At 58.8% G+C, this 23,568-nt stretch overlaps 2 protein-coding genes and 2 long non-coding RNA genes across 15 annotated transcripts in view; 2 read left to right on the top strand and 2 right to left on the bottom strand.

The window, feature by feature from the left end:
- Positions 1-4,597, top strand: part of ABI3 (ABI family member 3) — a 10,352-nt gene extending 5,755 nt beyond the window's left edge. Inside the window, exons 3-8 of one of the 2 annotated variants that reach the window (XM_030296583.1) lie at positions 235-411; positions 1,771-1,856; positions 1,984-2,079; positions 2,272-2,426; positions 2,934-3,065; positions 3,428-4,597. In XM_030296583.1, the coding sequence (XP_030152443.1) occupies positions 235-411; positions 1,771-1,856; positions 1,984-2,079; positions 2,272-2,426; positions 2,934-3,065; positions 3,428-3,591 (810 nt within the window). In that variant the 3' untranslated portion in view covers positions 3,592-4,597. Of the gene's footprint in view, positions 1-234; positions 412-1,770; positions 1,857-1,983; positions 2,080-2,268; positions 2,427-2,933; positions 3,066-3,427 lie in introns of both variants that reach the window. The other variant, XM_030296582.1, reaches the window with a different exon arrangement.
- On the bottom strand, positions 4,235-11,115 carry PHOSPHO1 (phosphoethanolamine/phosphocholine phosphatase 1). 10 transcript variants are annotated; one of them, XM_030296585.1, is made up of 6 exons: positions 10,837-11,114; positions 10,353-10,486; positions 9,601-9,699; positions 7,701-7,813; positions 6,746-6,867; positions 4,235-6,054 (listed from the first exon to the last, which is right to left on the bottom strand). In XM_030296585.1, the coding sequence occupies exons 4-6, from the start codon at positions 7,743-7,745 to the stop codon at positions 5,169-5,171; spliced, it is 1,053 nt and encodes a 350-aa protein (XP_030152445.1). In that variant the 5' UTR covers positions 7,746-7,813; positions 9,601-9,699; positions 10,353-10,486; positions 10,837-11,114; the 3' UTR covers positions 4,235-5,168. The 10 variants fall into 10 exon arrangements, with proteins under 10 accessions (XP_030152445.1, XP_030152446.1, XP_030152447.1 ...); XM_030296586.1 differs by having other exon boundaries at positions 10,858-11,114; XM_030296587.1 differs by having other exon boundaries at positions 10,969-11,114.
- Positions 4,235-21,763, bottom strand: LOC115501501. The gene is made up of 4 exons (XR_003964807.1): positions 21,753-21,763; positions 16,774-16,776; positions 14,790-14,793; positions 4,235-5,101 (listed from the first exon to the last, which is right to left on the bottom strand). It is a non-coding gene; the product is annotated as an uncharacterized LOC115501501 (long non-coding RNA).
- LOC115501500 lies at positions 15,744-23,568 on the top strand. Of its 2 annotated transcripts, none has more exons than XR_003964805.1 (2): positions 15,744-16,661; positions 23,037-23,568. It is a non-coding gene; the product is annotated as an uncharacterized LOC115501500 (long non-coding RNA). The 2 variants fall into 2 exon arrangements; XR_003964806.1 differs by having other exon boundaries at positions 15,744-17,573.

Here is a 23,568-nt window from a genome sequence, read left to right as displayed (position 1 = left end):
CCTCATGCTCTTCCAGCAGGAAGTCTCTCCAAAGTGGCTCCTTCCTCCCCTGGCAACCCTTTTCCCAAATGCCGCGTGGCCTGGGGGGAGAAAACGTACTCTTTCTCTGGATCTCTCGGCCTCGCGTGGTCCCCACCCCCACCCCAAGTCTCTATCCTCCTCCTCCCTTAAGAGGAAGGGCACTGGGGCAGAGGCCACCTCCCCCCTCTGTCACCTCAACCCCTGTCGTGGCAGATGGTGAGTATGCATATGGAGAAGGTGGCCCGAAGGGAGATCGGCACGTTAGCCACTGTCCAGCGGCTGCCCCCTGGCCAGAAAGTCATCGCCCCCGACAGCCTCCCTCCCCTCACGCCCTACTACCGGAGACCTCTCAACTTTGGCTGCCTGGATGACATTGGCCATGGGATCAAGGTAGAGAGAGGGCCCCTCCTCTTCCCCACAACCCACCCTCTCCTGTTCCGTGTCTCCCTTCTCCCCGGGCCCCCAGTTCTCTTCCACGACCATGTTCTTGTCCCAACCCGCAGCCCTTTTTTCCCCTCACTCTCTGAAGCCATCACCTTAGCTGGACCCCTACTCTCCGAGCTCCCCCCCCTCCTTCCCGGCCCCTCCCTCCATGGCGGGCCTTTAACCCTGTCCCCAGATGGTCTGCTGAGGGTGGGGTCTGAGCAACCCCCTTCCGTGGGGGCTGGGTGGGTGTGAAGGGGAAGAGGGGAAGGGAGGATGTCAGGGGCGTGCATGAGAATCGTTCCCCAGCCACACACAGAGAACAGCAACTTCCTCTGTCTGGAGGTTTGAGGTCACCGCCGAGCACTCACCCAGGGGGCTGCCGTGGGGGTGGGAAGGGGCGGGGATGCATGCGGCCACTCAGAGGGGACCTGTGAAGCCAGGGGAGCCCGGCCACTGACATTTTCTGCTCGGCTCATCTCCTGAGAGGGGGGAGAACACACACGGTCCATTTCGTCAACATGCCAGGCTAGCTTAAGGCTCCCCTGGATCTAAAGGACCTCTTAACACCCTTAACGGCCCGTCTCCCCCAAAAGGGGAGACGGCACTCCCTCCTCCAGCCACCAGGCCTCCCCACCAGTGAGTTCTCCTCATTGTCCAGCTTCGATTCTTCCTTTGCGCCTCAGCTCGGGTCCTTTTTGTCTCGTGCCTCTCGGAGTACAGCAGAGGGCAGCGTTCCCCTCTCAGCGTTCCCGCGGACTTGGCGACACCCCACCAGTAACGTGTGGGCTCGCCCTTGGCCTGTGTGCACTTTAAACGCCCTGCCCCTCTCTGTCCTGAGCCGCCCAAAGCCAGCTCTGCAGGCCCATCCAAATGACGGGTGGGATATTGCTAAGTGTGATGGTCCCCTCCGCCCCCACCCCACCTCCTGAGCCCCGCGCGCGCCTGCCGGGTTAGGATCTATCAGAATTAGAGACCACCAAGCTGGCCACGGAGATGCTTTGGGGAGCGAGGTGCGAGGTGCGGATGCTAAGCTGGTTGGAGGAAGTGGCCGTCAGACCGCGTCTGCTCAGGCTTCCGTCGGGCCTGCGGCCCGGACTAGAGGCCTGGGGCCCAGGCAACAGCGAGCGGGGCGTGGGGGGCGGGGGTGGGGGGGGGTGGGAGAGGGGGCTGGGAAGTGGAAGTGGGAACTTGCTGTGAAGGCGCTCTCCCTCCCAGTTCTCGGTGCCTCTCCCTCATTTCCTTTCCGGGACCAGGGAGGGTACTGGGGAGGGGTTCCCATAGACGTCAGCCCTGTCCCCTGCTTCCCCCCCCCCCCCCCCGCAGGATCTGAGCACGCAGCTGTCGCGGACGGGGACCCTCTCTCGAAAGAGCATCAAGGCGCCTGCGACGCCCGCCTCCGCCACCCTGGGGTGAGGCCTCGCCATCCTCAAACTTCCTCCTCCGCCAGCTGCCCCCTCCTCCTCCCCGCACCCGACCCCCGCTCGCCCCGGAAGCCTTCCCGGCTCCCCTGACGGCACCCCTCCCCTCCGCCGCCAGGAGGCCACCGCGGATCCCGGAGCCGGTGCAGCTCCCGGTGGTGCCCGACGGCAAGCTCTCCACCGCCTCGTCTGCCTCTTCCCTGGCCTCTGCAGGGTGAGCCCCACAAGTCCAAGTGAGGGGGTTGAGGGGGCCCCCTACCGGTTGTCAGGGGGACTACTAGGGTCCAGAGGACTCTCATCACAGGCCCCGGGGCTAACGACTGGAGGGGCGGGGCCAGCTGGGGGATGCTGTTAGGGGAGGTGTCCCCCAACCTAGCCGAGCTCCGCTTTCTCTGGACTTCAGCAGCGCCGAAGGTGTGGGTGGGGTGTCCGCGACCAAGGGGCAGGCAGCACCCCCACCCCCACCTCTCCCGAACCCCGTGGCTCCACCTCCTCCACCGGCCACCACCGAAGTCTTCCTGCCGCCCCCTCCGCTGGAGGAAGTGTCCCTGCCCCTGCTGGGTAAGGAGCCCCGCCCTCTCCTGGCTCCACTGTCGCGGGCGGGGTGGGGGGGGGGTCTCTTCTCACCTCCTAACACCCCACCCCACCCCACCCCTATCCCCTTGCATGGAATTGGCTCGCCTCAACTCAGCGCCTGCTTTCTACCGGGCTCTATGTTCAAGCTTCCCCTCCATTTTCTCGCTTGACCTTAACAGCCCTACGAGGGTGTTCACACTCTGACTTAGCAGATGCAGTCGGGGCTGACAGGTTAAGTTAAGTCGCTTGCCCCAGGGTCACCCAGCTCAGTGGCAGAGCCTGACGGCCGCACACTGCTCAGTATTTTTGTGTTTGCTGAGCGCCTACTGCATTCTAGAGACCCGGCGGGGGGACCGTGGTGGTGGAAGGCTGGAGAAAGATGACCTCAAATGGGTAGATCCTGGAGCCTTGCTTGCCAACAGTGAAGTTTTCTGGGGCCAGTGGAGGGGGTTCCCGGTGCATATTTGCAGGCTCTCTGCTTTCCCCTCCCAGCACCAGAGCTGCCCCTGGACCTGCCCCCTCCTCCACCCCTGGACGTCCATGAGCTGGGATTGCCACATCTGCCCCCACCAGGCTTCGGGCCAGAGGAGCCTAGCTGGGTCCCTGCTGCATACCTGGAGAAAGGTACCTGACTCCCGAGACTGGGGATCCCCCCACCCCTAATACTCTAGAATCTTCAAGGGTGTGAGCCTGCTACACACACACACACACACACACACACACACACAGACCCTATTTTCTGAGCTGACCGAACGTTCACCCAGGAGTGGTGAACCAAGCTGGACAGATAGGCAGCTGGCCCGGCACTGAATATTAATCGGGCTGGGGAGGGGTCCCAAGAGTTTTGGAGAAGACACTCCCCCCCCATCCCACTCCCTGCAGCCGCCTCCCCTAGACGTTGCCTGGAATCCCGTCCAGGGGCCCCTGCACCCCCCACGGTAAGGCAAGAGGCGCGTCTCACGGCACCCTCTCCTCCCGCCCTGCAGTGGTGACGCTGTACCCATACACCCGCCAGAAGGACAACGAACTCTCCTTCTCTAAGGGCACCGTCATCTGCATCACACGCCGCTACTCCGATGGCTGGTGTGAGGGCGTCAGCTCGGAGGGGACTGGATTCTTCCCAGGGAACTACGTGGAGCCCAGCTGCTGACACTCTGGGGCTTTCTGAGCTCCTGCCCGGAGCACTGCGCTGCGAGCCTCTTGAGCTCCAGTGCAAAGTCAGCTCCAGAGTCAAGGCGGGACCCGGCCTGCCCACCTGTGAGCTGTGCCCGCCCCTTCCCCCTCCTTTCGGTGGTGGGAAGGGGTCCTGGGGAGAGAAGGGATGTATCCGAAGGCCTGCCGCAGACAGGAAAGAACCGGAAGCCAAGGACTTTGGTGATCTTGTCCACAGAAGACCCACCCCTCCATGCAGCATCGAGTGCCAACTTTGAATAAAACTCTGATGACCTCCTGGTGATTGCCCCGCAGGGCTGGGGGGCCAGAGAGGAGGGAGTTAAAGGCTCCTGCTCATTATTGAGCCCCCCCCCCCCTGCTGCCGCTGGCAGCAGTCTGTCCCCGTCTCTTCCGTCCTCGTGAGGTGGCCCCTACGCCAGCCCCCTGGTGCCCCCTCTGCATTGACTGAATCTCCTTTTTTGGACCGTTGCTCGCTGTGTTACTGTTCGGGTTGGGCTGCCCGAGCCGGGCGCTCTTCCCAGAGTGGGGACCAATTCCCCCGCTGACGTGGGGCTCTCTGGGAGCAGGGGTCGCCTCACCCTCACCCTCCGGACACCGGCGCGAGAGACCTCAGTCAGCTCTTTGCCCGTCACCTCCTTTATAGCGGTAGAACACCAAAGAGGGAGGAAGGGCTTGGCTTTCGCTGGCTCTGCTTGAAAACATCATGGCTTTCTGTTCCATACGGGAGGAGGGGGGCGCAGAGGGCTCAGCCCGCGGGGCGACTTTGGTAAAGTCCCTGGTCTTTTGCTGCATAGACGAGGCTGGGGTGAGAGGAGGAGACACCGTCGCGCGCGGCGAGGTCCCTGGCTGGAAGGACCCGAGCCGGACGGTGCGCTACCTCGTTCCACCACCAGGAGGCGACTGTTCCCTCTGGCTTTTTTTTTTTTTTTTTTCTTCCCCCTTTGGGGAGGCTGGCAGGGCGGGCGCGGGAAGGGGGGCAAAAAGGAAAAAGGGTGTAGTGTGGGGACGCAATAGGTGAAGCGAGATCTAGGCCTGAGGCCCTCGGCAGAGGGCTTCCTCTCTCCCCGCCGGGACTGCGGCGCGGCCGGGAGGATTTCGGGACCGGGGTCCCCTTGACAGAAGACTGGGGGAGAGGGAAGGTTTCGCGGCCCAAGGCAGCAGTGAAAGCTGTGGGAGATGTTCCTTTCCCCCACCCCGCCAGGGAACCCCTGCCTCTCCGTTCGGAGGGCGAGGTCTTTTTGGAAAACACTGCTGCCTTCCAGGCATGCGCACCACCCCGGTGGGGGCCAGACTCCAGAATTTAACATTGCAGTGGAACTGGAACTGGGTCGGGGCGGGGGCGGCCGAGCGGGGTTAACTGCATAGATAGGGACGGCTCCGAACTCTCTCCCCCAGCCCCCCAGGTGGACGAGCCCGGAGTTCCCGAAATTCCCGGAGGGACGTACCAAAGCGAAAGGGAAAAGGGAGTAGGCAAACTAGGTTTTGTACTTCCCGATCTCCCCGCCCCCACCCCGCCCCCTTCTCCGCCCGGGCGCCCCCTGCAGGCCGCGGTCCTCAGCACGTCTTCAGCACCTGTTGGAGGTGGAGGCGCACGTCGGTGGCCGTCTCCCAGGGCACCACGCCGGCGCGGAAGGCGCTGGGCTCGGCCTTCTGCGCCTCTTGGATCAGGCGGTGCATGGGGTAGCCGCGGCGCGGGAAGGCCACGTCGCCGCCCGCCAGCAGCCCCATGGGGCAGAAGTCGTTGGCGCCGTCGCCCACGTAGAAGAGGCGCTCGAAGTGCACGCCGTCGTGGGCCCGCTCGCGCAGGTAGTCGCTGAGCACCTTGTGCTTGCACATGTTGGCGGGGCAGCGCGCGCAGCTGTGCGTGTGGAAGGGCCGCAGCGCCAGCAGCCCCCGCGCGTCGGGCCCCGATGGGTTGCTGAGGATGCGGCGGAACAGGCCGTGGTGGCCGGCGGCGCGCAGCGCGCTCTCCACGCCGAAGGTGTTGGCATCCGAGATGAGAATGACCTCGAAGCAGGAGCCCTGCTTGGCCACAAACTGCAGCAGGTCGCTCATGCCGGGCGACAGGGGCAGGGCCTCGTAGATGGCGCGCAGGTCCCGCGGCCGCACGCCCTGCTCGCCCAGGTACTGGAAGACGCGCTGCATGTACTCGTTGTAGAAGCCCTCGCGGTAGGTGGCTCGCAGGCTCTCGGGCAGCCGCTGGCCCGGCGCGGCGCGCACGATCGAGTCGTCGCTGTTTTCGTCCACGATCGTCTCGTCGAAGTCGAAAGTCAGGAGGAAGCGCGGCGCGCCCTGCGCCGCCATCCTGCCGTCCTGGGAGCAGGGGGGAGAGGAGCAGGAGGAGGAGGAGGAGGGAGCAAGCGAGAGGGGGCGCGGCGCGAGCCGGCCGGGGAGAGGCTGGTTAGCGGGCCACGGCCAGAGGCGCTGGCACATCCAAGACCTGAGAAGGACCCAAGGCTGGTTAAGCTGGGCGGAGTCCCCAACGCCGCCGCCCTCTCCCCAGCCTTCCCTGCCCACCCCGTCGGCACCTCTCTGCGAACTGTGCGGGGCGTCTGGCCTCAGAAGACCATCCTCCTCCGGACCCCAGGAGGGCGTCCTTGGCACCTGTCTCTGCTACTCTCATCTGGGGCCACTGAGACTTAACGGGGTCAGCTTAAAAGAGGGGAAGAGCAGCTTCCAACGGGTCATTCCTTTGGGGAGGTTTCTGGACGAGGCCGTTCTGGAGGCTCCCAGGGACCCCGGTTGTTGGTGTGGAGTCCTCTCCTCACCCTTCTTCCCTGACAAACACAAGCAAGGGAGGCTGGGCACTCATCCCACTGAAGCAGCCTCCTCCTTCCCTTTTTGGGCCGTGCCCCCTCGATGGGACTGTGGACAATAAGGAGTCAGGCGCCAGGGAACGCTGTTGGTATCATCCAAGGCATGTGGATTGCGAATGCCAGGTCCTTGAGCCTCGATGGGAGCTAAGGGCTGCCAGAGAACTGGAGTTTAGCTCTTGGAATAACCAGGCCGGCGAGGTGACCCAGGACGGCTCTCTGGGCGCTGTGGCTAGCGGGGGTCCAAGGATGGGACACTGCTTCTCCAGGGAGTTTCTAGGGCCCTGTGCTGACAGCTCATCGTCACTAATCACTTGCCAATTCCCTGGGAGGAACACATCAGCGGGTGGGGTTTCTGCCAGAGTCCGAAGGAAGTGGGCACCAAGAGAAGCAGTGGGGCCTGGGGAGGTAGGAGCTTCCCGAGCCAGGCTGCGACATACCTGGGAGACAGGTGAGGGAGAGGAAAGAGAGCAGCGTGGCTGAAAAGGCAGAGGGGAGGGGGAAGGGGGCGGGCGCCTGGCAGGGAAGGAGAAGGCTAGGGGGAGGTCGTGCCAGGGGAGCCTAGAGGCGGACCGGACAGAGAGACAGAGTGGGGATGGGGGCTCCGGGAAGTGGGGGGCCTCGGGCCAGCGTCCCCCACCTCCAGAGGACATGGGAGAGGATAGGGGACAACAGGGCATGTGTGAGGCACAAAGAAAGGCAAGCAGATGGAGACTGCAGAAGCCCTCAGAGGCCTGTCCCTGCCACCTTGCCGGCCCGCCGCGGTACATGACCGGGTGGCAGAGAGCAAATCGCGTGCAGCTTCAGAATATCCGCCACGCTGCCTTTCTCCCGCCTGGCCTCCCACCCCAGTTAGTCCAGACGGGCCCACTCTTCCTTCTGGTTTCTTCCTAACTCGCTCTCTGATATTCCTGTGATGCTTCTGGCCCGGCCCGCCTTGTGGAACAGAAGTCCAAGCTCTCAGTTTCGGAGCTGGGATGTGAACCTAGCTCTCTGCCTCCCTAATAGAACTGTCCCTTTGAACTCGTCCCTAGGGTCACCCTCTGGTCTCACTGACATCCATCTGGGAGTCTCAGGGGCCCAGGATCCCTGGAGTTGAACATGTAAATAAAGCCTCAGGCCCCCACACCTGGGATGGAAATTTCCAGGGATTAGTGGAGGCCCAGGAGAGACGAGGATAGGCCAAAAAGGGGCTGGATAGGGCTCCTTCCACCGCAGCAGGGGAAGGGGGCTGAGGCCTCATCCTGAGAAATCCCCAGAGGGACCCACTTACCCTAGACAGGCATCGGAGGCCAGCAACTGGAAAACACCCACTCATCGTTGGTACATCACCCTGGGCACCGCCTGCAGGGACTCTGTGGGGCCTCCAGCCGTCGTCCAGAGCTCCTGACAACCACACAAGGTCTGTTGGAGGGTGCCCGCAGCTAGCTTTGTTTCCACCACGAATGCCGGCCTGCTTCCGTCTCCTCTGCTGAGGATGAACCACCCCCAGGGGCTCCGTAAAAACCCCTCAAATAGACACAGTTCTCCCAGGCGGCCAAGCCCTTGCGAGGCATCGTCTTCACAACCCCCCCCCCCCCCCCCGGCAACATTCGAGAGGTTAAAGGTGACATTATCGGAGACCCAGAGAGAGGTGAACCGACTTAAAGGTCACTCCCTATAAGTGGCAAAGACAGACCGCGAAACCAGAACTTGGCGTCTGAGGTGAACGTGCCCCAGGCTGTGCTGTTTCCATGGGGAGCCTGGTTCACGAACTGCTGGCCACAGCCTTGCGTGCTCTCTGCCCTTAAAGGGGGAGGGGCAGGTGACCAGGCTCATTGTACCACAGGTGGCCGGGTGTGGGGGCAACAGGACCCCTGGGCATCACAGGTGATCAGAGACTGGCCTCCCTGGTGCTTTCAGAGCTTGGCAATCGGCCAGGAGTCAGTTTGGAATTTCTGCGGGGCTTTGCTGTGTGGCTCTGGGGACAGGGTTTAGCTTTGTGGGGGTTTCACCAACTCGGCTACAGAGGATGTCACCTACAACTCCCACTGCCTCCCCATGCCCCATCCCTCCGCTCTGCCCCTGGGGTTGAATGAGCGACTAGAAGAAGCTGGGCCGGATCTGGAAAATTATTGAGAACCCACGACTAGCCGCGCAAAGGAACAAGTGTCTGGCTGGTTGCTGCCCTCTGGTGGTGACAGCGGATGACACTGGAAACCCCTGACTTTGTCAAGGTGACACTCACCCCAGATCATCCCAGAACATCAGGGAGAACCTCTTGCCCCCAAGACAGAGACTGGGACATCCCAGCAACAGCACACAGGTCAGAGGGACAGGCCGTGTCACCTCGAGCCACCCCAATCCCACCCCCCCCAACTCCCGAACCGTAGGTGCACTGAGCCCTTTTGACAGGGATGGATGTGGGTCTCAGCCTTTCCCTTAAGAACTTTTAATCTAGGAATTGGGAAAGGCAGCCGAAGCCGAATGGGGCAGGGGGCAAAAAAGGGAGGCGGTTGGGGGGGAGGGATCAAGAAGATGGGGGGGGAAGGGGAGGGAGGCATGGGGACGTTGGAATGGCATGTTTTGGAGGATGGGAGGGCTGTCCCCAGGCCCTATCTGGAGGGAGTTCCAACCTTCCAGAAGCCTGCCTGATATCCTGTGTCTGTCCCCAGGCCTAGTTCATTGGAGGAGAAAGGTCAAGGGATACCCCTCCCGTGGTAGAAACAAGCAGGGTCAGACACAGACACATGCCGCGCCGGGCACGGGGAGACAAGTGAGCGGGAAATACAAAGATACAAAGAGAACACAGGCTGCTCAAGCAGAGAGCGACTTTCATCCCATAGAAAAGGGTCTCCTTGTGTCGGTTGCCCCTTGTTTCACTTTCTTCAAAAAAAAAAATTTGGTAGAATATTCTACCGATTTTCAGTTGTATACAAAACTTATGCATCAGAGCAAACGATACAGTTACATGTTTTTCATCTATTCAGGGAAAATGAGTTGAATATTTACTCTTTGGTGAACTGCCTTCGTTTCTTTTCGTCCCCAGAGCAGAAAGCCAGGCATCCTGGGTTTCTTCCCCCAGAAGCTGAGCAGGGCCAGGCAGCCACCCCCTGCCCTTACCCCCACAGCAAGCAGAGGGTCCCAGGCCCTCCTGGGATCTCATTCTCATGACGTTCAAAAAGCGTACTCACCTCTGGCGGCTTTGTCCTAAGTGACCAAATTCTTCTGTGGTCACCAAAAAGAGTCCCTCAGAGAAAAGGGAGACGGGGTCTCTGAGCTTCTCCAGATGGCTAGAGCAGAGAGAGGAGAGAGGGGGTTTCGTTAAGGGTGGCAGGGGGTCCATATTCTAGTCCCCTCGAAAAGCGGCGCCTGCCTACCCGATTCCGTATCAGATCACCGGATTCCTCCTTGCTCCCTCCTGCCTTTTACCACAAATGCTTATAGATGACATTTGTGGGAATGGGGTGGCAGATGGGGCAGGGAAACAGGCCCCTCTTTGGCATGGGCCCTAAGTTTGAAAGTCCCCTCTTAATGAACGGGTGGAGCTCACAGGACAGGCTTTCGGGACAGTTTCCCCCAGGAAACGTGCCGAAGAGAGATGGGGGTGGGGAGGGAGGACCCTGGAGATATCATAGTGACAAGCCCCCTGCCCAAGACCGAACCTTCTGGTATCGATCACTAGGAATTGGATGTCACAACTAAGCTGAGGTTTTCTCCCTTTCCCAGGCAGTATTCCCAACGTCACCATGGTCTCTTCCTTCTCGCTACCACCAGCAGCAAATAGGAAAAAACCCGAGGCCCAGAGAGGTCAAGCTAACATCCTGGAGGTCGCACAGCGTCAGGTTCAGGATTAGAACTTAGGAGTCCCTGGTGGCTCTTGGGACAGCGGCAGCCAGAGAGCGTCCCCTATCGCCCCGGAGACCCCCTTGAGCTGTGAGCTTACTGTTCTGACTAGCTGGCGTGATGACCTGTAGCCCCGGTGTCGGTGCAGAAGCTGAGACCAGGAGCCTCCTCTGGGCTCACCCTGCCTGGGTGGACAAGCTGGAAGGGGATCCTCAGTGGACAGGGAGGTGGCAGCTGCCGGTGGAGTGGGGGGAGAGATATTTTTAGAGGTGGCTGGAAAGCAGGCACTCTGGCACACCCCCAGCTGGCGGGTGCTTCGCTCCAATGCGGGGCGGGGGGGGGTGCGCAGCTCGGGGAGCCCAGGGGGGCTCGTGGGTGGCGGGGAGCAAGGGGGGGCACAGATTCCTTCGCTTTGCCCGAGTAGGGGACAGAGGGCTACCCGGACACGAGGTTCCCGGGGTAGCAGAAAGAAGGAGGACTCATTTCTCCGCTCCAGGGGCTCCCCCCACTGACACGCGTGAAGGAGCGCCCTCAAACTCCACACAGCCCCCACCCCGCACTGGGACCCCAGCCCTCCTCTGTACCTCCGGGAGCGCAGGACTCACGCGGGGAGCGGCGGCGGCAGAGGTCTGTCCCGGCTTAGTTTGGAGTGCAAAGAGTGGGGGAGAGGGGCTAGCTGAGGTATCTGGGCGCAGGATGGGCTAAGGGGTGCTTACGGGAATTGGAGGGGACGCGGTGTCTTGTCCACCCCCGGATTTCTGGGCTCCGGCTCACGAGTCCCTCCAGTCCCGAGGGGCCGTGGATGATGTGCGTCTGGGCCGTCCCCCCCACCTGCCCCCCCCCCCCCCCCCCCCCACCACGGGCTGCCGCCGCGTCCCCTTTAAATGCCCGGGAGCCGGAGCCCGAGCCGCGGCTGGCGCTGCGGCTGCCGCAGCACCCGGGCCCACCGCAGTCCCCTCACGTCACAAGCGACTGTCCAATCACAGCCGTGCCGGCGCACATCAAAGGGGCGGGCCGCTCGCGGGCCACGCCTCCCGGCTGCCCTGGAGGCTCCAGGAGCCGGAGCGAAGGTGGGATTGCGCGCAGGGCGGGGAGAGGGCAGGGGAGGCGGGACGGGGCGCGTCCCTCCCGAGGAGCGTGGGTGGGGGACACCCTCGCTGGAGCGGCTGCGGGGCTCTACGTGAAGCCCCGCCCGTACACCCAGAAGTGTCAGGGCTGTGCCTCCAGGGCGCTGAGCCCTGAGCTTTGCAGAAATGCACCCCCACGCCCAGCCCTCGTTCCCTTCTTCTCTCCGAAGCCTGGCGGTAGGTACGGCTTGACCCAGCCCAGGGAAAGCAGTTCCTCTCCCACGTGCGCGTCGCTCTGTCCTCCGCGCGCGGAGTCCCAGCACCTCGCCTCTTGGGACCCTTCCCCCGTTACAGGTTACAGGGGATGGCCGGGAGAGAGACTCTCCCACTCCCCCTACCCCATAAACCCTGATTTAAGGACCCAACTGTTTGCCCTTTGCAAGTGATGTTGTAAATAAAAAAAACCCGCTTTCGAGAGTCCGTGCCTAGCCACGCTCCCCTGCTCCCCTACCCCCGACTGCCCTGCAGCCGGATGGTTGAAGAGAAGATTCTGTTTTGAGAGCAGAGAGCTGAAACTTGTATATACTGAGAACGTGCTCTGAACCAGACGCTGTACTAGGTCGCTGCACTTACGGTTGAATATTCACAACAGGGGAAATTATTTGCCCCGGTTCAGACCCAGGCACACCTGGCTCATGGGGTCACAAAGGAAATGTGTGGATGCAGAGATTAGGCGCTGCCTGGGTCTAACCGCCCCCCCCCCCAACCCCCACCCTGCCCCTGCTCCACTCCTCCAAGAGAGCCAGCAGATGCAAAGGCCCTGTGTGATGTGGCATCCGATGGATGGCGCTGGAAACCAGAGAGGGAATGCGGGTCAGCAAGGAATTACCCTGTGTTGGGGTGTGGGGGAGGGCTGGGGGTACATGAAAGAAACGGACAGATGTGTGCCATGTTTCCACATACACAAAGGAGAACGAATGCTTTACAGCTGCTTAAAACCCTCGACAGTGACTTCTAGTGTCCCAACTCTGTCCCTGGCTTGCTGCTCATGCCTCTGTCCTCACTGCCCACCCTTTATTCCAGCACTCCGGCACACCTGATCTTTCCTGGGGACCTCCGTCCTCAAGTACACTCCTGCCCCATTTGCTGGGCAAGTCCAGCCTCTCCTGGACCTCCTTCTGGAGCTCCTTCTTTTTTGTTTTTTGTTTTTTTGTTTTTGTTTTTTTTTTAACGTTTGTTTATTTTTGAGAGAGTGAGAGAAAGCGTGGTGGGGGGGGGGCAGAGAGAGAGAGAGGGAGACAGAGAATGACGGGAAGCAGGCTCTGTGCGGACAGCAGACAGCCTGATGCGGGGCTCGAACTCACGAACCATGAGATCATGACCTGCGCTGATGTCAGGCGCTCAAATGACTGAGCCACCCAGGCGCCCCCTGAAGCTCCTCCTGAAACTGACTTGTGTGCTTCCAGAACTTGTGGTTAATGCCGTCAGTATGTTTCCATGTGTCAGTTCCTGTGATCCTCACCACTCTGTGAAACCGCTCTTTTCGCTGTAGGGAGATCAAGGCAGGAAGAGTGGAGCTGACCCAGCCGGGGATCGCTGGAGGTGGTCTTCCAGCCTGGTTGTCTCAACCATTACCCCACACCTTCTGGCCTGTAAGCAACAGGAAGGCGGAGACCACATTTGTATTATTGTCTCTACCTAGTGCCTCGTTTGTGTCTGCTCCATTGTTGAATCTCCTGGCTACCAAGTCACTCCAGTAGCATCCCCATTTCACAACGGGGAAATTGACACTCAGAGAGGTCAAATGGCTTGCCCAGGGTCACATGCCCCAAGGAGGTACCGGATTCAAACCCTGATTCTGATGTAATTAACAGCCCTCTCAGCTATTTCCAGATTCACTGCTGGGGCTGGGGCTGGGGCTGGGGGTGGGGTGGGCGGGTAACTTTTCTGGTGCTGCCTAAGCGAGTTCTTGCTGCCCACCTCTGCCTGCCAGCCACGGGAGCACCAAAACTCACAGGAGCCACGTGCAAGGCGCCTTTGTGGAATACATCTAGAAACTCCCAGGTCCCCCTACACGGAACTTTTCCGGACACAATCCTGCCTCTCTTAAACTTTCCCCCCTCGTTGTGCCAATGAACACAGTTGGGCGATTGGACAAGCCTCCTCCCGTGGGATTCACCTTAGAACTCTCCGGTCGGTCCATCTGGCAGAGAGAGCTTGTGGGGACAGGGGACTCTGGTGAACCCTGATTCAGGTGGCCAGGTACTGGGCTTTCCAGGTGGCCTTCACAAAGAGGGTGTGGCTCTTTTTTTTTTCCCCCTTAATTCAAACTCTTGTGTCTTTCAAACTCTTGTGTCTGACTTGCGATAGATCTCTTCCAGGGAGCTGAAGAGGGCGTGACTCTTGCCTCAGGTTTTGGTGTCACAGCCAGAGAGGCCAGGAATCCAGGACCAGGGACTCCAGCTCCGCAATAGACCTGGTGGGGGGAGGGGCCAGGGCTAGAGGGAGGGGCCGATCCTACACTCCACCTGCGGGAAGGAGGATTTTGTGCTGGGCACATAATCAATCCCCACAACAACCCTGGCAAGATGGGTTTTTAATATTCTCCGTAATACAAGTGAAAAAGCAGAAGCTTGGGGACATTAAGAAAGCGCCTTGCCCAAGGACGCTGTGTGGCAAGTGGTGGTCAGCCCAGATGTTCAGGTCTGCACTTCTCCGTAGAAGGCGGAGGGCCTTCAGTGACCTGGCGCCGGACGCAGGTGGGCTTAGCGCAAGAGGCCCCCGGGAGCGCCCCCTTCAGGCAGTTCTGCGAGTTCTGTTGTGGGTCCCTTGGGTCTAAGGCGTTGTGCTGGGGTGGGGGTGGGGGGGCTTAGGGACCAGAGCCGAATACATCCTCTTTCAGGTCTCTTGTCTTCTTCCTAGCCAGCAATCACTAGCATTGATGGAGCGCTCGCTGTGCGCCAAGCGGTGTTCTAGAAGCCTCAGCTCTCTTCCTGCTCGCATCAACCTAGGACCTGTTAGCCCGGCCATTTTACAGACGGAGACAAATGAGGCACAGAGTGGTATGTAATTTGTCGAAGGTCACAGAGCTAGGCAGTGGCGAAAGCAGGATTTGAGCTCAGGCAGTCAGCTGCAGGGTTCCTTTTTTTTTTTTTTTTTTAAGTTAGTTAATTAATTAATTTGTTTGTTTGTTTAGAGAGCGGAGGGCAGGGCAGAGAGAGAGTGAGAACGGGGCTCCGTCTCATGAACAGTGAGATCACGACCTAAACTGAAATCGAGTCCAATGCTCAACCGACTGAGCCACCCAGGCGCTCCCCGTGGGTGTTTGCATTCATCCCGCGAGTATTAACTGTACCAGGCACTGGGAGATCAGACACTGAGGAGACATGGACCCTGCCCTCAAGGAGCTTACAGTCGAGAGAGGAGACGGAGACCAGCCAACAGGCCTTCCTGAAAGAGTGGCGGAGGACAGATCTGTTCTACCTGTGACCACCAGGGCGCTTCTGTCGCGGACTTCAGCAGGTGAAGCAGCTGGGACCTGAGGTGCCTCCGGGAGAAGGAGGAGACTCATAATCCAGGGCTCAGTTCCCCCAGGGGTGCCCCCTTCTGACCACTGTCCTTCCCTGTCCCACCCCAACTCCTGCCCTTGCTGTGGCTGCTGGCTTCCCCTCCTGTCTTTCCCCACGTCCCCCTCCCCAAGCAGCCTGGAGACACTCCAGAGCAACCTTCTCCCCACGCCAGGCAGTCCCTCTCCCACAACAGACTCACCCCTACAGGGCTGTTCGCTGTCCCCCGCTCAGTAAGCAGCGAGGATAGGGCATCAGGAGACAGTGAAAGTGCAAACACCCATTCTGCTACCTGGGACACACACACAGCAGGTGGAGTGAGAGAGTAACCCCCCAGGGTCCCCTCTGGGCCAGGAAGTCCTTGCAGTCTGACTCAAATCCCACCTGCTAGGGCACTTCCTCTCATTTGGCCTCTAAGACACCTTCCCTTGGGGTAACGGCTATCGGAGACTTGAAATACGCCACTCCAATTCCTTCATTTTTGCAAATGTCACATTAAAGTGAACAAGGTGATTTCGCCTCTGCCTGCTTCACGTCCTTGGTTACTTCTTGCATCCTTGTCCCCCTCCCTCTGTGTAATAACCTTCTTTTGGACTTACAAATGCGCTTCCGCAGGCCCTTTGCACTTGCTGTAGCCTCTTTCCAGAGGACTTCCTAGCCCATCGATGGCCTCCCACTGAGTTCCAGGGCTCAGCTCATCTGTCACTTTTTTTTTTAATTTTTTTTAACGTTTATTTATTTTTGAGACAGAGACAGAGCATGAACGGGGGAGAGGCAGAGGGAGAGGGAGACACAGAATCGGAAGCAGGCTCCAGGCTCTGAGCCATCAGCCCAGAGCCCGACGTGGGGCTCAAACTCACGGATGGCGAGATCGTGACCTGAGCTGAAGTCGGACGCTTAACCGACTGAGCCACCCAGGCGCCCCTCATCTGTCGCTTCTAAAAGGAAACTGGTCCTCCCCAGACACCCTCCCTCTCCCCCGGAGATAAGGACCTCTGATCACACACCTCCACAGCACCCTGGGCCTCTCCTGGCTGGTTAATTAATATCTGCTTCCATCAGACTGTCAGCTCCACGGGGACAGGCACCATAATGGGTTTGCTCCCATGGTGGTTAGGTGCTGGGGAGCACCCCGTGCACGCCTTGATCTGGAGTAGCTGCTCAAAAAAATATATTTGTGGCCTGAATGACTGCAGGATTCCCAATCCAGGCCTGGAATGACCCAAGGCTGGGTCGTCTGACTGGGAGGGGCGGGAGATGTGCTCACAAAAGGAAGGACCAACAGCTAAGGGCTCCAGGAAGGAATCTGTCCACCCTCAAGGCAGATCTGTGCTGGAGAAGAGGCACCGTCCAGAATCAGGTCCAGCCAAAACGAGAGCCCCTTGTTTTACCAGCAAGCTTTGTAACTTACAACACACTCTCCGCTATTCACATTATTCTCCTGATGTGGAAAATGTGGATCCGGGAGAGGTTAGGTGAGTCCAAGGTGGCGAAGGCAACACCCGAATGCAGGTCTTTTGAACCCAGCCAGCTTTGCCGAGGCCAAGTGTACAAGGGGAGAGGATGCGTTGCCAGCCAGCAAAGATTCCAAGATTCTGGCCTTCGGGCCATTATTTGACTCTTTCTGGGGTTTTTTATTCGTTCACGTAGGTGTGCATTCATTCATCGGTTCGGGAGACACGTACTCCAGTCGACCGCTGTCTTCGAGAAGGCCATAGTCCAGTGCTGGCCTTGGGAATCTGGGGTCCATCTGTGATTGGCCTGAGCTTATTATAGGTAATTTTTGTGTGTTTACGTATAACTGTCCATTTTTCACGTAAACTTTCAAAAAGCTTCCACGACTCCAGCCATCCTTCCCTCCCCGCTCTGCAAAACGTTTAAGAATCACCGGCTAACTCGGTATAAAAGGACAGCAGCCCCTGTGCTCGTCAGTCCGTCCCGCCTGTTTGGGTGACGAAGGCCCCAACACATGACCACGTCTGGTCCAAGTGATAAACCCGCTCGCTGTCTGGCCCGCATGACTCACCCAAGGCGCTGCCGACCTGGGACAGCTGCTCTCAGCCAGTGCTCTGGGAAGAGAACCGTATAGAAACACACACACACACACACACACACACACACGCGCGCGCGCGCGCGCCACCCCCAGCTCTAAAACGGCTCCTGCCTCCAGGAAGATACTTTGGTTTTTCCCTCCTGTATTAGCAACAGCTGCCCACGATGGTGACATATACTGAGGGCGTCTGTGTGTCAGACACTGTGATGCCTAGCGCCTCATCTTTTTACATCCCCGTGGCAGGCCTCCGCGTCTAGGAACTTGCCCAAGGTCACACGTCAGGGGAGAGGTAGGGGTGGGGGTGGGGGCGCCGAGGAGAGCGGCAGGTGTTTATGATCCTTCGGGGCTGAGCCCACACCCTGGTGTCCACACCGTCATGCCCGCGCCTCCCACGCTGTACCAGAGTCGGTCTGAGTGACCAGTGGCGCCGGGCAGGAGCCAAGGCCCGGCTCAGCCGGTGCGGGTCAGGACCGACGATGCTTCATCTTAGGCGCTCTCTCTCACTCTCTTGCTCTCCCCTCTTTCTGGATCGCTCGCTCGGCCGCCAGGCTTCCCCACCGGGGACGCTCCCAAGGCGAGGAACTGAATTCAGCCTCGGGCCAGCAGCCAGGGCAGACCCGGCGACAACCACATGAGTGAGTTTGGGCGCAGCCCTTCCAGCCCCAGTCAGGCTTCGAGGTGACTCTGCCATCTCGTCAGGGCTCTTGGCTCGCGGGCACTTGGAGAGCTAAACGCTGGTTTTCAGCTGCTGACTTTTTGGGGTGATCCGTGACTCAGCAATAGAGAACCAGAAATACACCTGTAAACACAATTGCTATGGTTCTCACGTTCTATTAAAGGAGGCAGGCCGTGGAAGGAAGGAAGGAAGGGCAGGGGGAGAGAGGGAAAGAACCCAGTATGTCAGATAGCAGGAAGTGCTATGGAAAAAAATAAAACAGGGAAATGGTGGCGGGGGGGGGGGGGGCTTGGATTTAAATAGGGTGCCTAAGGAAAGTCTGACGGAGAAGGGGTCAGTTCAGCAAAGACCTGAGAGAGTGAGCGCTATAGAAATCTGAGGGGAAAAGAGAACCAGGCAGCACGAACAGCACGTGCAAAGGCCCTGGGGTGGGAGCATGTCTGGATCACGTGACCCGCCCAGGGCACAAACTTTGTATATTTTGCCACTGGATTGATTGTCCTCACCAGGCCTGTCTTGGGCCATCTCATCCTGCGGCCTCCAGGAGTGGGGAGGTGGCCTGCTGAGCCCCCACTGCTCTCTTCTTCTCTCCCTTGACCTTGGCTCCATGGCTGTGGTCCTGGGAGTGGGTCTCAGGTTCTCAGGACATGGAAGTGGCCGCACAGGCAGATCTTCCCGGCCTCCAGGCAGGGCGGGTGACCTGGGGCAAATCCAAGCGAGACCGACCGCAGGACAAGAGAAATGACAGAGGAAATGCGATTTGGACACACAGATACTCAAATTTCAGAGGCCCTCCACTAATTTATGGGGCTGACTGGTAGAAAAATCTAACTCCAATCCTACCGCCATAGTTGTAGGTTATTCTTGGCCATTTTCCTTTTTTGAAACAAGCAAAATACAAAGCGTCTCCGTGTCATAGCAGAAAGTGCCCCAAACCGCCCATTTGATATGCACACTCGCCCTCCTTCTCAGTGACAGATGTTGCTTGTAAGTGACCCATGGCCTGAGGACTCCCTCTTTCTGTGCCCTCCTCCTCCTCACCCCAGGGATGCCTGCCATGTCCTTTCTGCGTCCTCAGAATCCCTCAGGGCTCCCCACAAGCAGGCCCATGGCCATAGCCACCGTATTTTCCAGATCAGGATGGACAGATCAGTGCAGGAAGCCTGAAGTTACACACAGAGGGCGAAGGGACAGAGCCTGAAGACGGGGTTTCCTGGGACAATCAAGGGCACAAAGTAGCAAGTCTTTCTCCAAGAGACCCACTCATCCCAGGGGACAGAGGAATTGTTCATTTACTTACTCATGCATTCTTTCAACAAATTTTTCATGAACCAGGACTGGCCTTGGTTCTGGAGGAACAATATAAGCAAGACAGAGTTCCTGCCCTGGGAGTGCTTACAGTCTGCTAGGGAGACAGACAAGGCGCATCAGCAGGGGCCTAGTGATTCTGGTGAACATGGGAGGGACATCCAACCCAGTTCAAGGGGGAGGACCAGAGGCGTGTATATGTGTGGTGATGTCAGGGGAAGATTCCATGAGAAGTGCTTTCTAAGCCAAGACCTGCAGGATGCATAGGAGTTGGATAAAGAGGAAAACTGTGTCTGGCCAGGGGGAGAGCTCGTGCAAAGGTCCTGAGGTCCGAGAGGTGGTAGAAAGGGCAGAAGACGGAGGGTCTTGTGAGCTTCTTCCCTAAGGGCCATGGGGAACCGCTGCAGGTTTGGAGCGAGGGGCTGACACAATCACATCTGTGTTTTAGAAAGATCACTTGTGTTGCTGTTACTGGCTGCCCCTCCTTCTTTTCATGGCCCTGTGGCTGAGCAGGGCGGCCTTTGGGGAGACCACAGCCCAGGCCAGCCCAGTTCTCAGAGTGTCGGGAGGATGATGGCAGGCTCTTCTGTTTCCTGTTCCCCCTACCCCGCCTCGGCCGACTTCAGGGTCAGGTTCTGAGATCTGCTATATTGGGCTCCCGTGGGTGAGGCTTCCATCCCACCTCTGGCCACATCAGGCCAGCTTCCCCCAGGATTGAGGGGTTATTTGTATCTTCAGGGTGGCAGGGCCTCCTCCCCAGAGGCAAGGAACCCAAGATAACAGGGCAGCCTGGGAGCTGTTTATGAAAAGGCAGCGTCGTAGGGGGTGGGCAGGGCCCGCGGGCACAGTGACTGCTGCCATAGATATAGCAAATGGGGCGGGGAAGGCCGTCTAAATTACAGCTCCCAGAATAGAGGGGCCCAGAGGGAGTGGTGGGGCATCCTCCCAAGGGAGCTGGCGTCCTGCCAGCCGTGTCCAGGCTCCGGGCCCTGCCGCAGGCAGAGGTGGGGTGGCCACGGGCCCGGTGGCCGCGAGGTGGAGCCAGGCGGTGGCGCGGAGGCTCCTGGGGGTTGGGAGAGAACCAGCCTGGGGTGACCTTCTGGAATAGTGAGGGTGGTGAGGGGAGGGGGGAGGCGGGGAGGCGGGGAGGCGCCCGCTTGCCTGCCCCTGGAAGAGACTCACCGTCACATCCCTCCGTGGATATTTCACCCAAGTGTGAGATACGGCGAAATTAACGAGAACGGCGGGCATCCTCAGAGCCGCTATGGGCCAGGAACCGCTCTAAGCAATAATGTGTGTCAGTTCCCCCTCCCGGCTCCCTGTGACGTAGGTATCATTGGCCCCATTTTATAGATGAGGACACTGAGGCCCACTGAGGCCCAGTATGTGCCAAGTGGAGCTAGGGAGTGAAAAACTAAGGTGTGTGAGCCCAGGTTTGTCTGACTTCAAAGACCAGGCTTCTGAGCCAGGGGATCTGTTCGAAACCTTCGCCTCCCGGAGTCGGTTTTCTCACCTATGACGTGCGTCACGGCCTCTTGCTCTGGACCAGCCTCCCAGAGCTGTAGGGATCACGGGGACAGTGTGGTGCGCTGGGAAGAGCTTCAAGGCGGGAGGCTTGGCTGGACTCTGTGCCGTGCCCACTGTAGGCCTCTGTTTCCTCCTCTGTAAAATGGGGATCATCATAGGTAACCCACAGGGTCTTCTGAGACTCTAATGGGAATATATATATATATGAGAGTACTCGTTTCTTTGAAGGCAGATTGTAAATTAGAAAGTGCCACATTTCAGGGGCGCCTGGGTGGCTCGGTCGGTTGAGCGTCCGACTTCGTCTCAGGTCATGATCTCACACTCCGTGGGTTCGAGCCCCGCGTCGGGCTCTGTGCTGACAGCTCGGAGCCTGGAGCCTGCTTTGGATTCTGTCTCTCCCTCTTTCTCTGCCCCTCCCCTGCTCGTGCTCTGTCTCTCTCAGTCTCTCCAAAAATAAATAAATGTTAAAAAAAATTTTTTTTAATTAAAAAAATAAAATAAAATGAGGAAGCATCCCTTTGATCATACTTGGTAGATATTCAGTTTTGCTGTAAGTTAAAGCAAAACACATCTACATTCTTTTTTTTTTTTTTTTTTTTTTTTGGTGAGGATTTGCTGCCTTGAAACTGTATTTCTTCAACTGCTGTACCTAAGGTGCTGATTTTCAGCTGAAACTGAGGACCACCCCCCGCCCCATCCCCAAGTCCTCCACACCAGCTGTTTCCTGGGCTGGGGTGGGGGGTGGGTCTTGGTACAGAGACATAGGTTTGGACAGGATGACTCTTGTGCCGCTGGCTCTCTGAGCCTCCTGCCCTCCTAGGTGTGTTACTTAATGTTGTTCAAGATCCTCTGGCCCACCCCGGGGGAGGGGGGGGGAAGTGCTGCAATGAACCTCAGAGACCGGAACTTGCTGACTCATCAGGGGAGCCAAGGGCAGGTTAAGGGCATTGAGTCCCAGGAAAGGAGGCGACACCCGTCAGGCAGCCTCACCATCACTCCCCTCCTGCCTGACTGCCTCCTCTCTCTCTCTCTCTCTCTCTCTGTTGTCTGGGGTGACCAGGCAGCGTGCAGGGAGCAGGGAACCACGCCTTGCACTCGCTCATCCCCAGCCTTTCCAGGGCCGGTCTTCCCCTCCCCCGCAGGGAGCCTCACCGTCCACGTGAGGAGCTGGTTCAACGTGGCACCTGTACCTCCTGGTGGGATGCGTGATCGAGCTGGTTACCACTGCTCACGACACGGTGAAATCCCACCGGGATGTAGCTGCCTCCCGCCGCCGTCCGCGAAACCCAAGCTCTTGGCCAACAAGAGCACCCGCTCTATCCTAGGGAGGATTCTCTGGAGATTCACTAAGACAGACCGTTCATGCACTCATTCATTCAACGTTTGCTTGCTGGTTACCTACTGCGTATCTGGGACTGTTGTAGCTCACATCTGATGGGAGAGGCAGCCAACAAGTAAACATATTGAGTGCCAGATGATGGTAGGTGTTATGGGCAACGTAGAGCAGGGAAGGGTACTGAGCGGGAGGGAGGGGTGATACTTAATCAAGGGCAGTTGGAAGCCTTACTGATGAGGTGTGGGGCCCAGTGAGGGATTCAGCTGTGCGGATATCTGGAGAAGAGCCTTCCAGTAGCGGGAAACCAGTGTGGGCTTGGAGGTGAGTGAGGCAGGTGGAAGGAGGTATTCCCTAGGGAGAAGGTATTCTCCCTCTGGGGAGAGAGGGGGGGGGGTCTCTAGGTTTGAAGGAGGGACGTTTAGTGCTGTAAAGATTTTCCTAAACTCTAACTCAAGCCCCTCAAGCCAGTGGGTTTAATGAAGCTGGGTTAGGCATTCAGGGCCTGATTTGCTGCTCCTAAGACTCTGACCTCATGTCGAATCTCCAGGGAGCGTGGCCGCGCCTCCTTGGAAGGCAGTGCCTCCTGAATTCCTTCCCTGATCCGCTCTTCCTTCTGTCTCTCCATCCCCGCCCTGTCCCGCTCCCTGGCATCCAAGGATGGTCTACCTGCCCGCCCACCTGCCTTGACCCTTCACCCAGCACACGCCTGCCTTATGTCCTTACCGCTTCTTCTGTGTCTCTTCTCTCCAGCTATACCGAGAGCACGGGTGGGCGGGACTAGCGTTAAACTGCTTGGAGCTTCTTGTGCCGGGCACCTCAGAGGTCTCCATAAATACGCTCGAACTGATCAGGACGCGGATGTTCAAAGGGGACACAAGGGCTCCAAGCAGACTTCTGTGCACAGCAGGCTTCCCATGGACTTGAGGGATGGGGGGGGCGCGGCTGGAGTTTACCAAGCACTGGGGGTATCCGGGGCCCCCGTTGGGAGAGTTGAGCTGGAACGCCTTCTCCCACCTTGAACTTGACCATCGGGATGCTAAATTCCTGTCGCCACTAGGATGTCCCCCACCCCCCGCCCCCCGAAGATGAGTTGAGACTGTGGTCTTTCAACCCCTGGGTTCCAAGGAGGCAGCCACTGGGGCTGCCAAAAGGCGGGGGGGGGGGGGTTTCAGTGAATTCCCTCTGCCCCCCCTCCCATGCTGCAGGAGGGGAGGGGCTTTGCTTTTATTTATTTTACACCTATGTTTCCAGGGATGGTTTCGTTTCAAAAGGGGATTTCCTTCTAAGGACACACATACAGACACGCCGTCTTGAGAACATCAATGGAGCGGAAAGTGATAGAAACCCTGGGTCTAGATCCGGCGTTATTGGAGCGGGTCTGGCCTCAGCCTCCTCGTCTAGAAACAGGAGGAACATATGGAACGATCTCTCCAACCACAGGACGGTAGCCGTCACGGTCCTCAGAGCAGTTATTTTCTGACTTTAATGTTTGGACCTGGGGAGCAGACCCTCTGGCGATTGTGACGCAGGTCGTCCGTCCACCACGTCTTGACAGACACGACTTTCTGAAAAATTCCTAAGAGAGGATGACTTCTGGAAGGACATGTAAGAAGCTAGTAAGGGCGGTTACCTCCTGGGAGGAGAGCTGGGAGGCCTGAAGGCAGGGGAGGCACGGAGACTTACCCACCAGCGTATTCTCGGTTGTACCTTGTGAATTTCGTAGCACACGCGTAGGTAGCCGAACCGCATACCCGCATAAATAAACGTGGGTTTATTTGAAAAA

This window comes from Lynx canadensis, chromosome E1 (assembly GCF_007474595.2).
Source record: "Lynx canadensis isolate LIC74 chromosome E1, mLynCan4.pri.v2, whole genome shotgun sequence".
Lineage (NCBI taxonomy): Eukaryota > Metazoa > Chordata > Mammalia > Carnivora > Felidae > Lynx > Lynx canadensis.
Note: the sequence above shows the minus strand (reverse complement) of the source record. Positions and strands in the feature narration are given on the sequence as shown.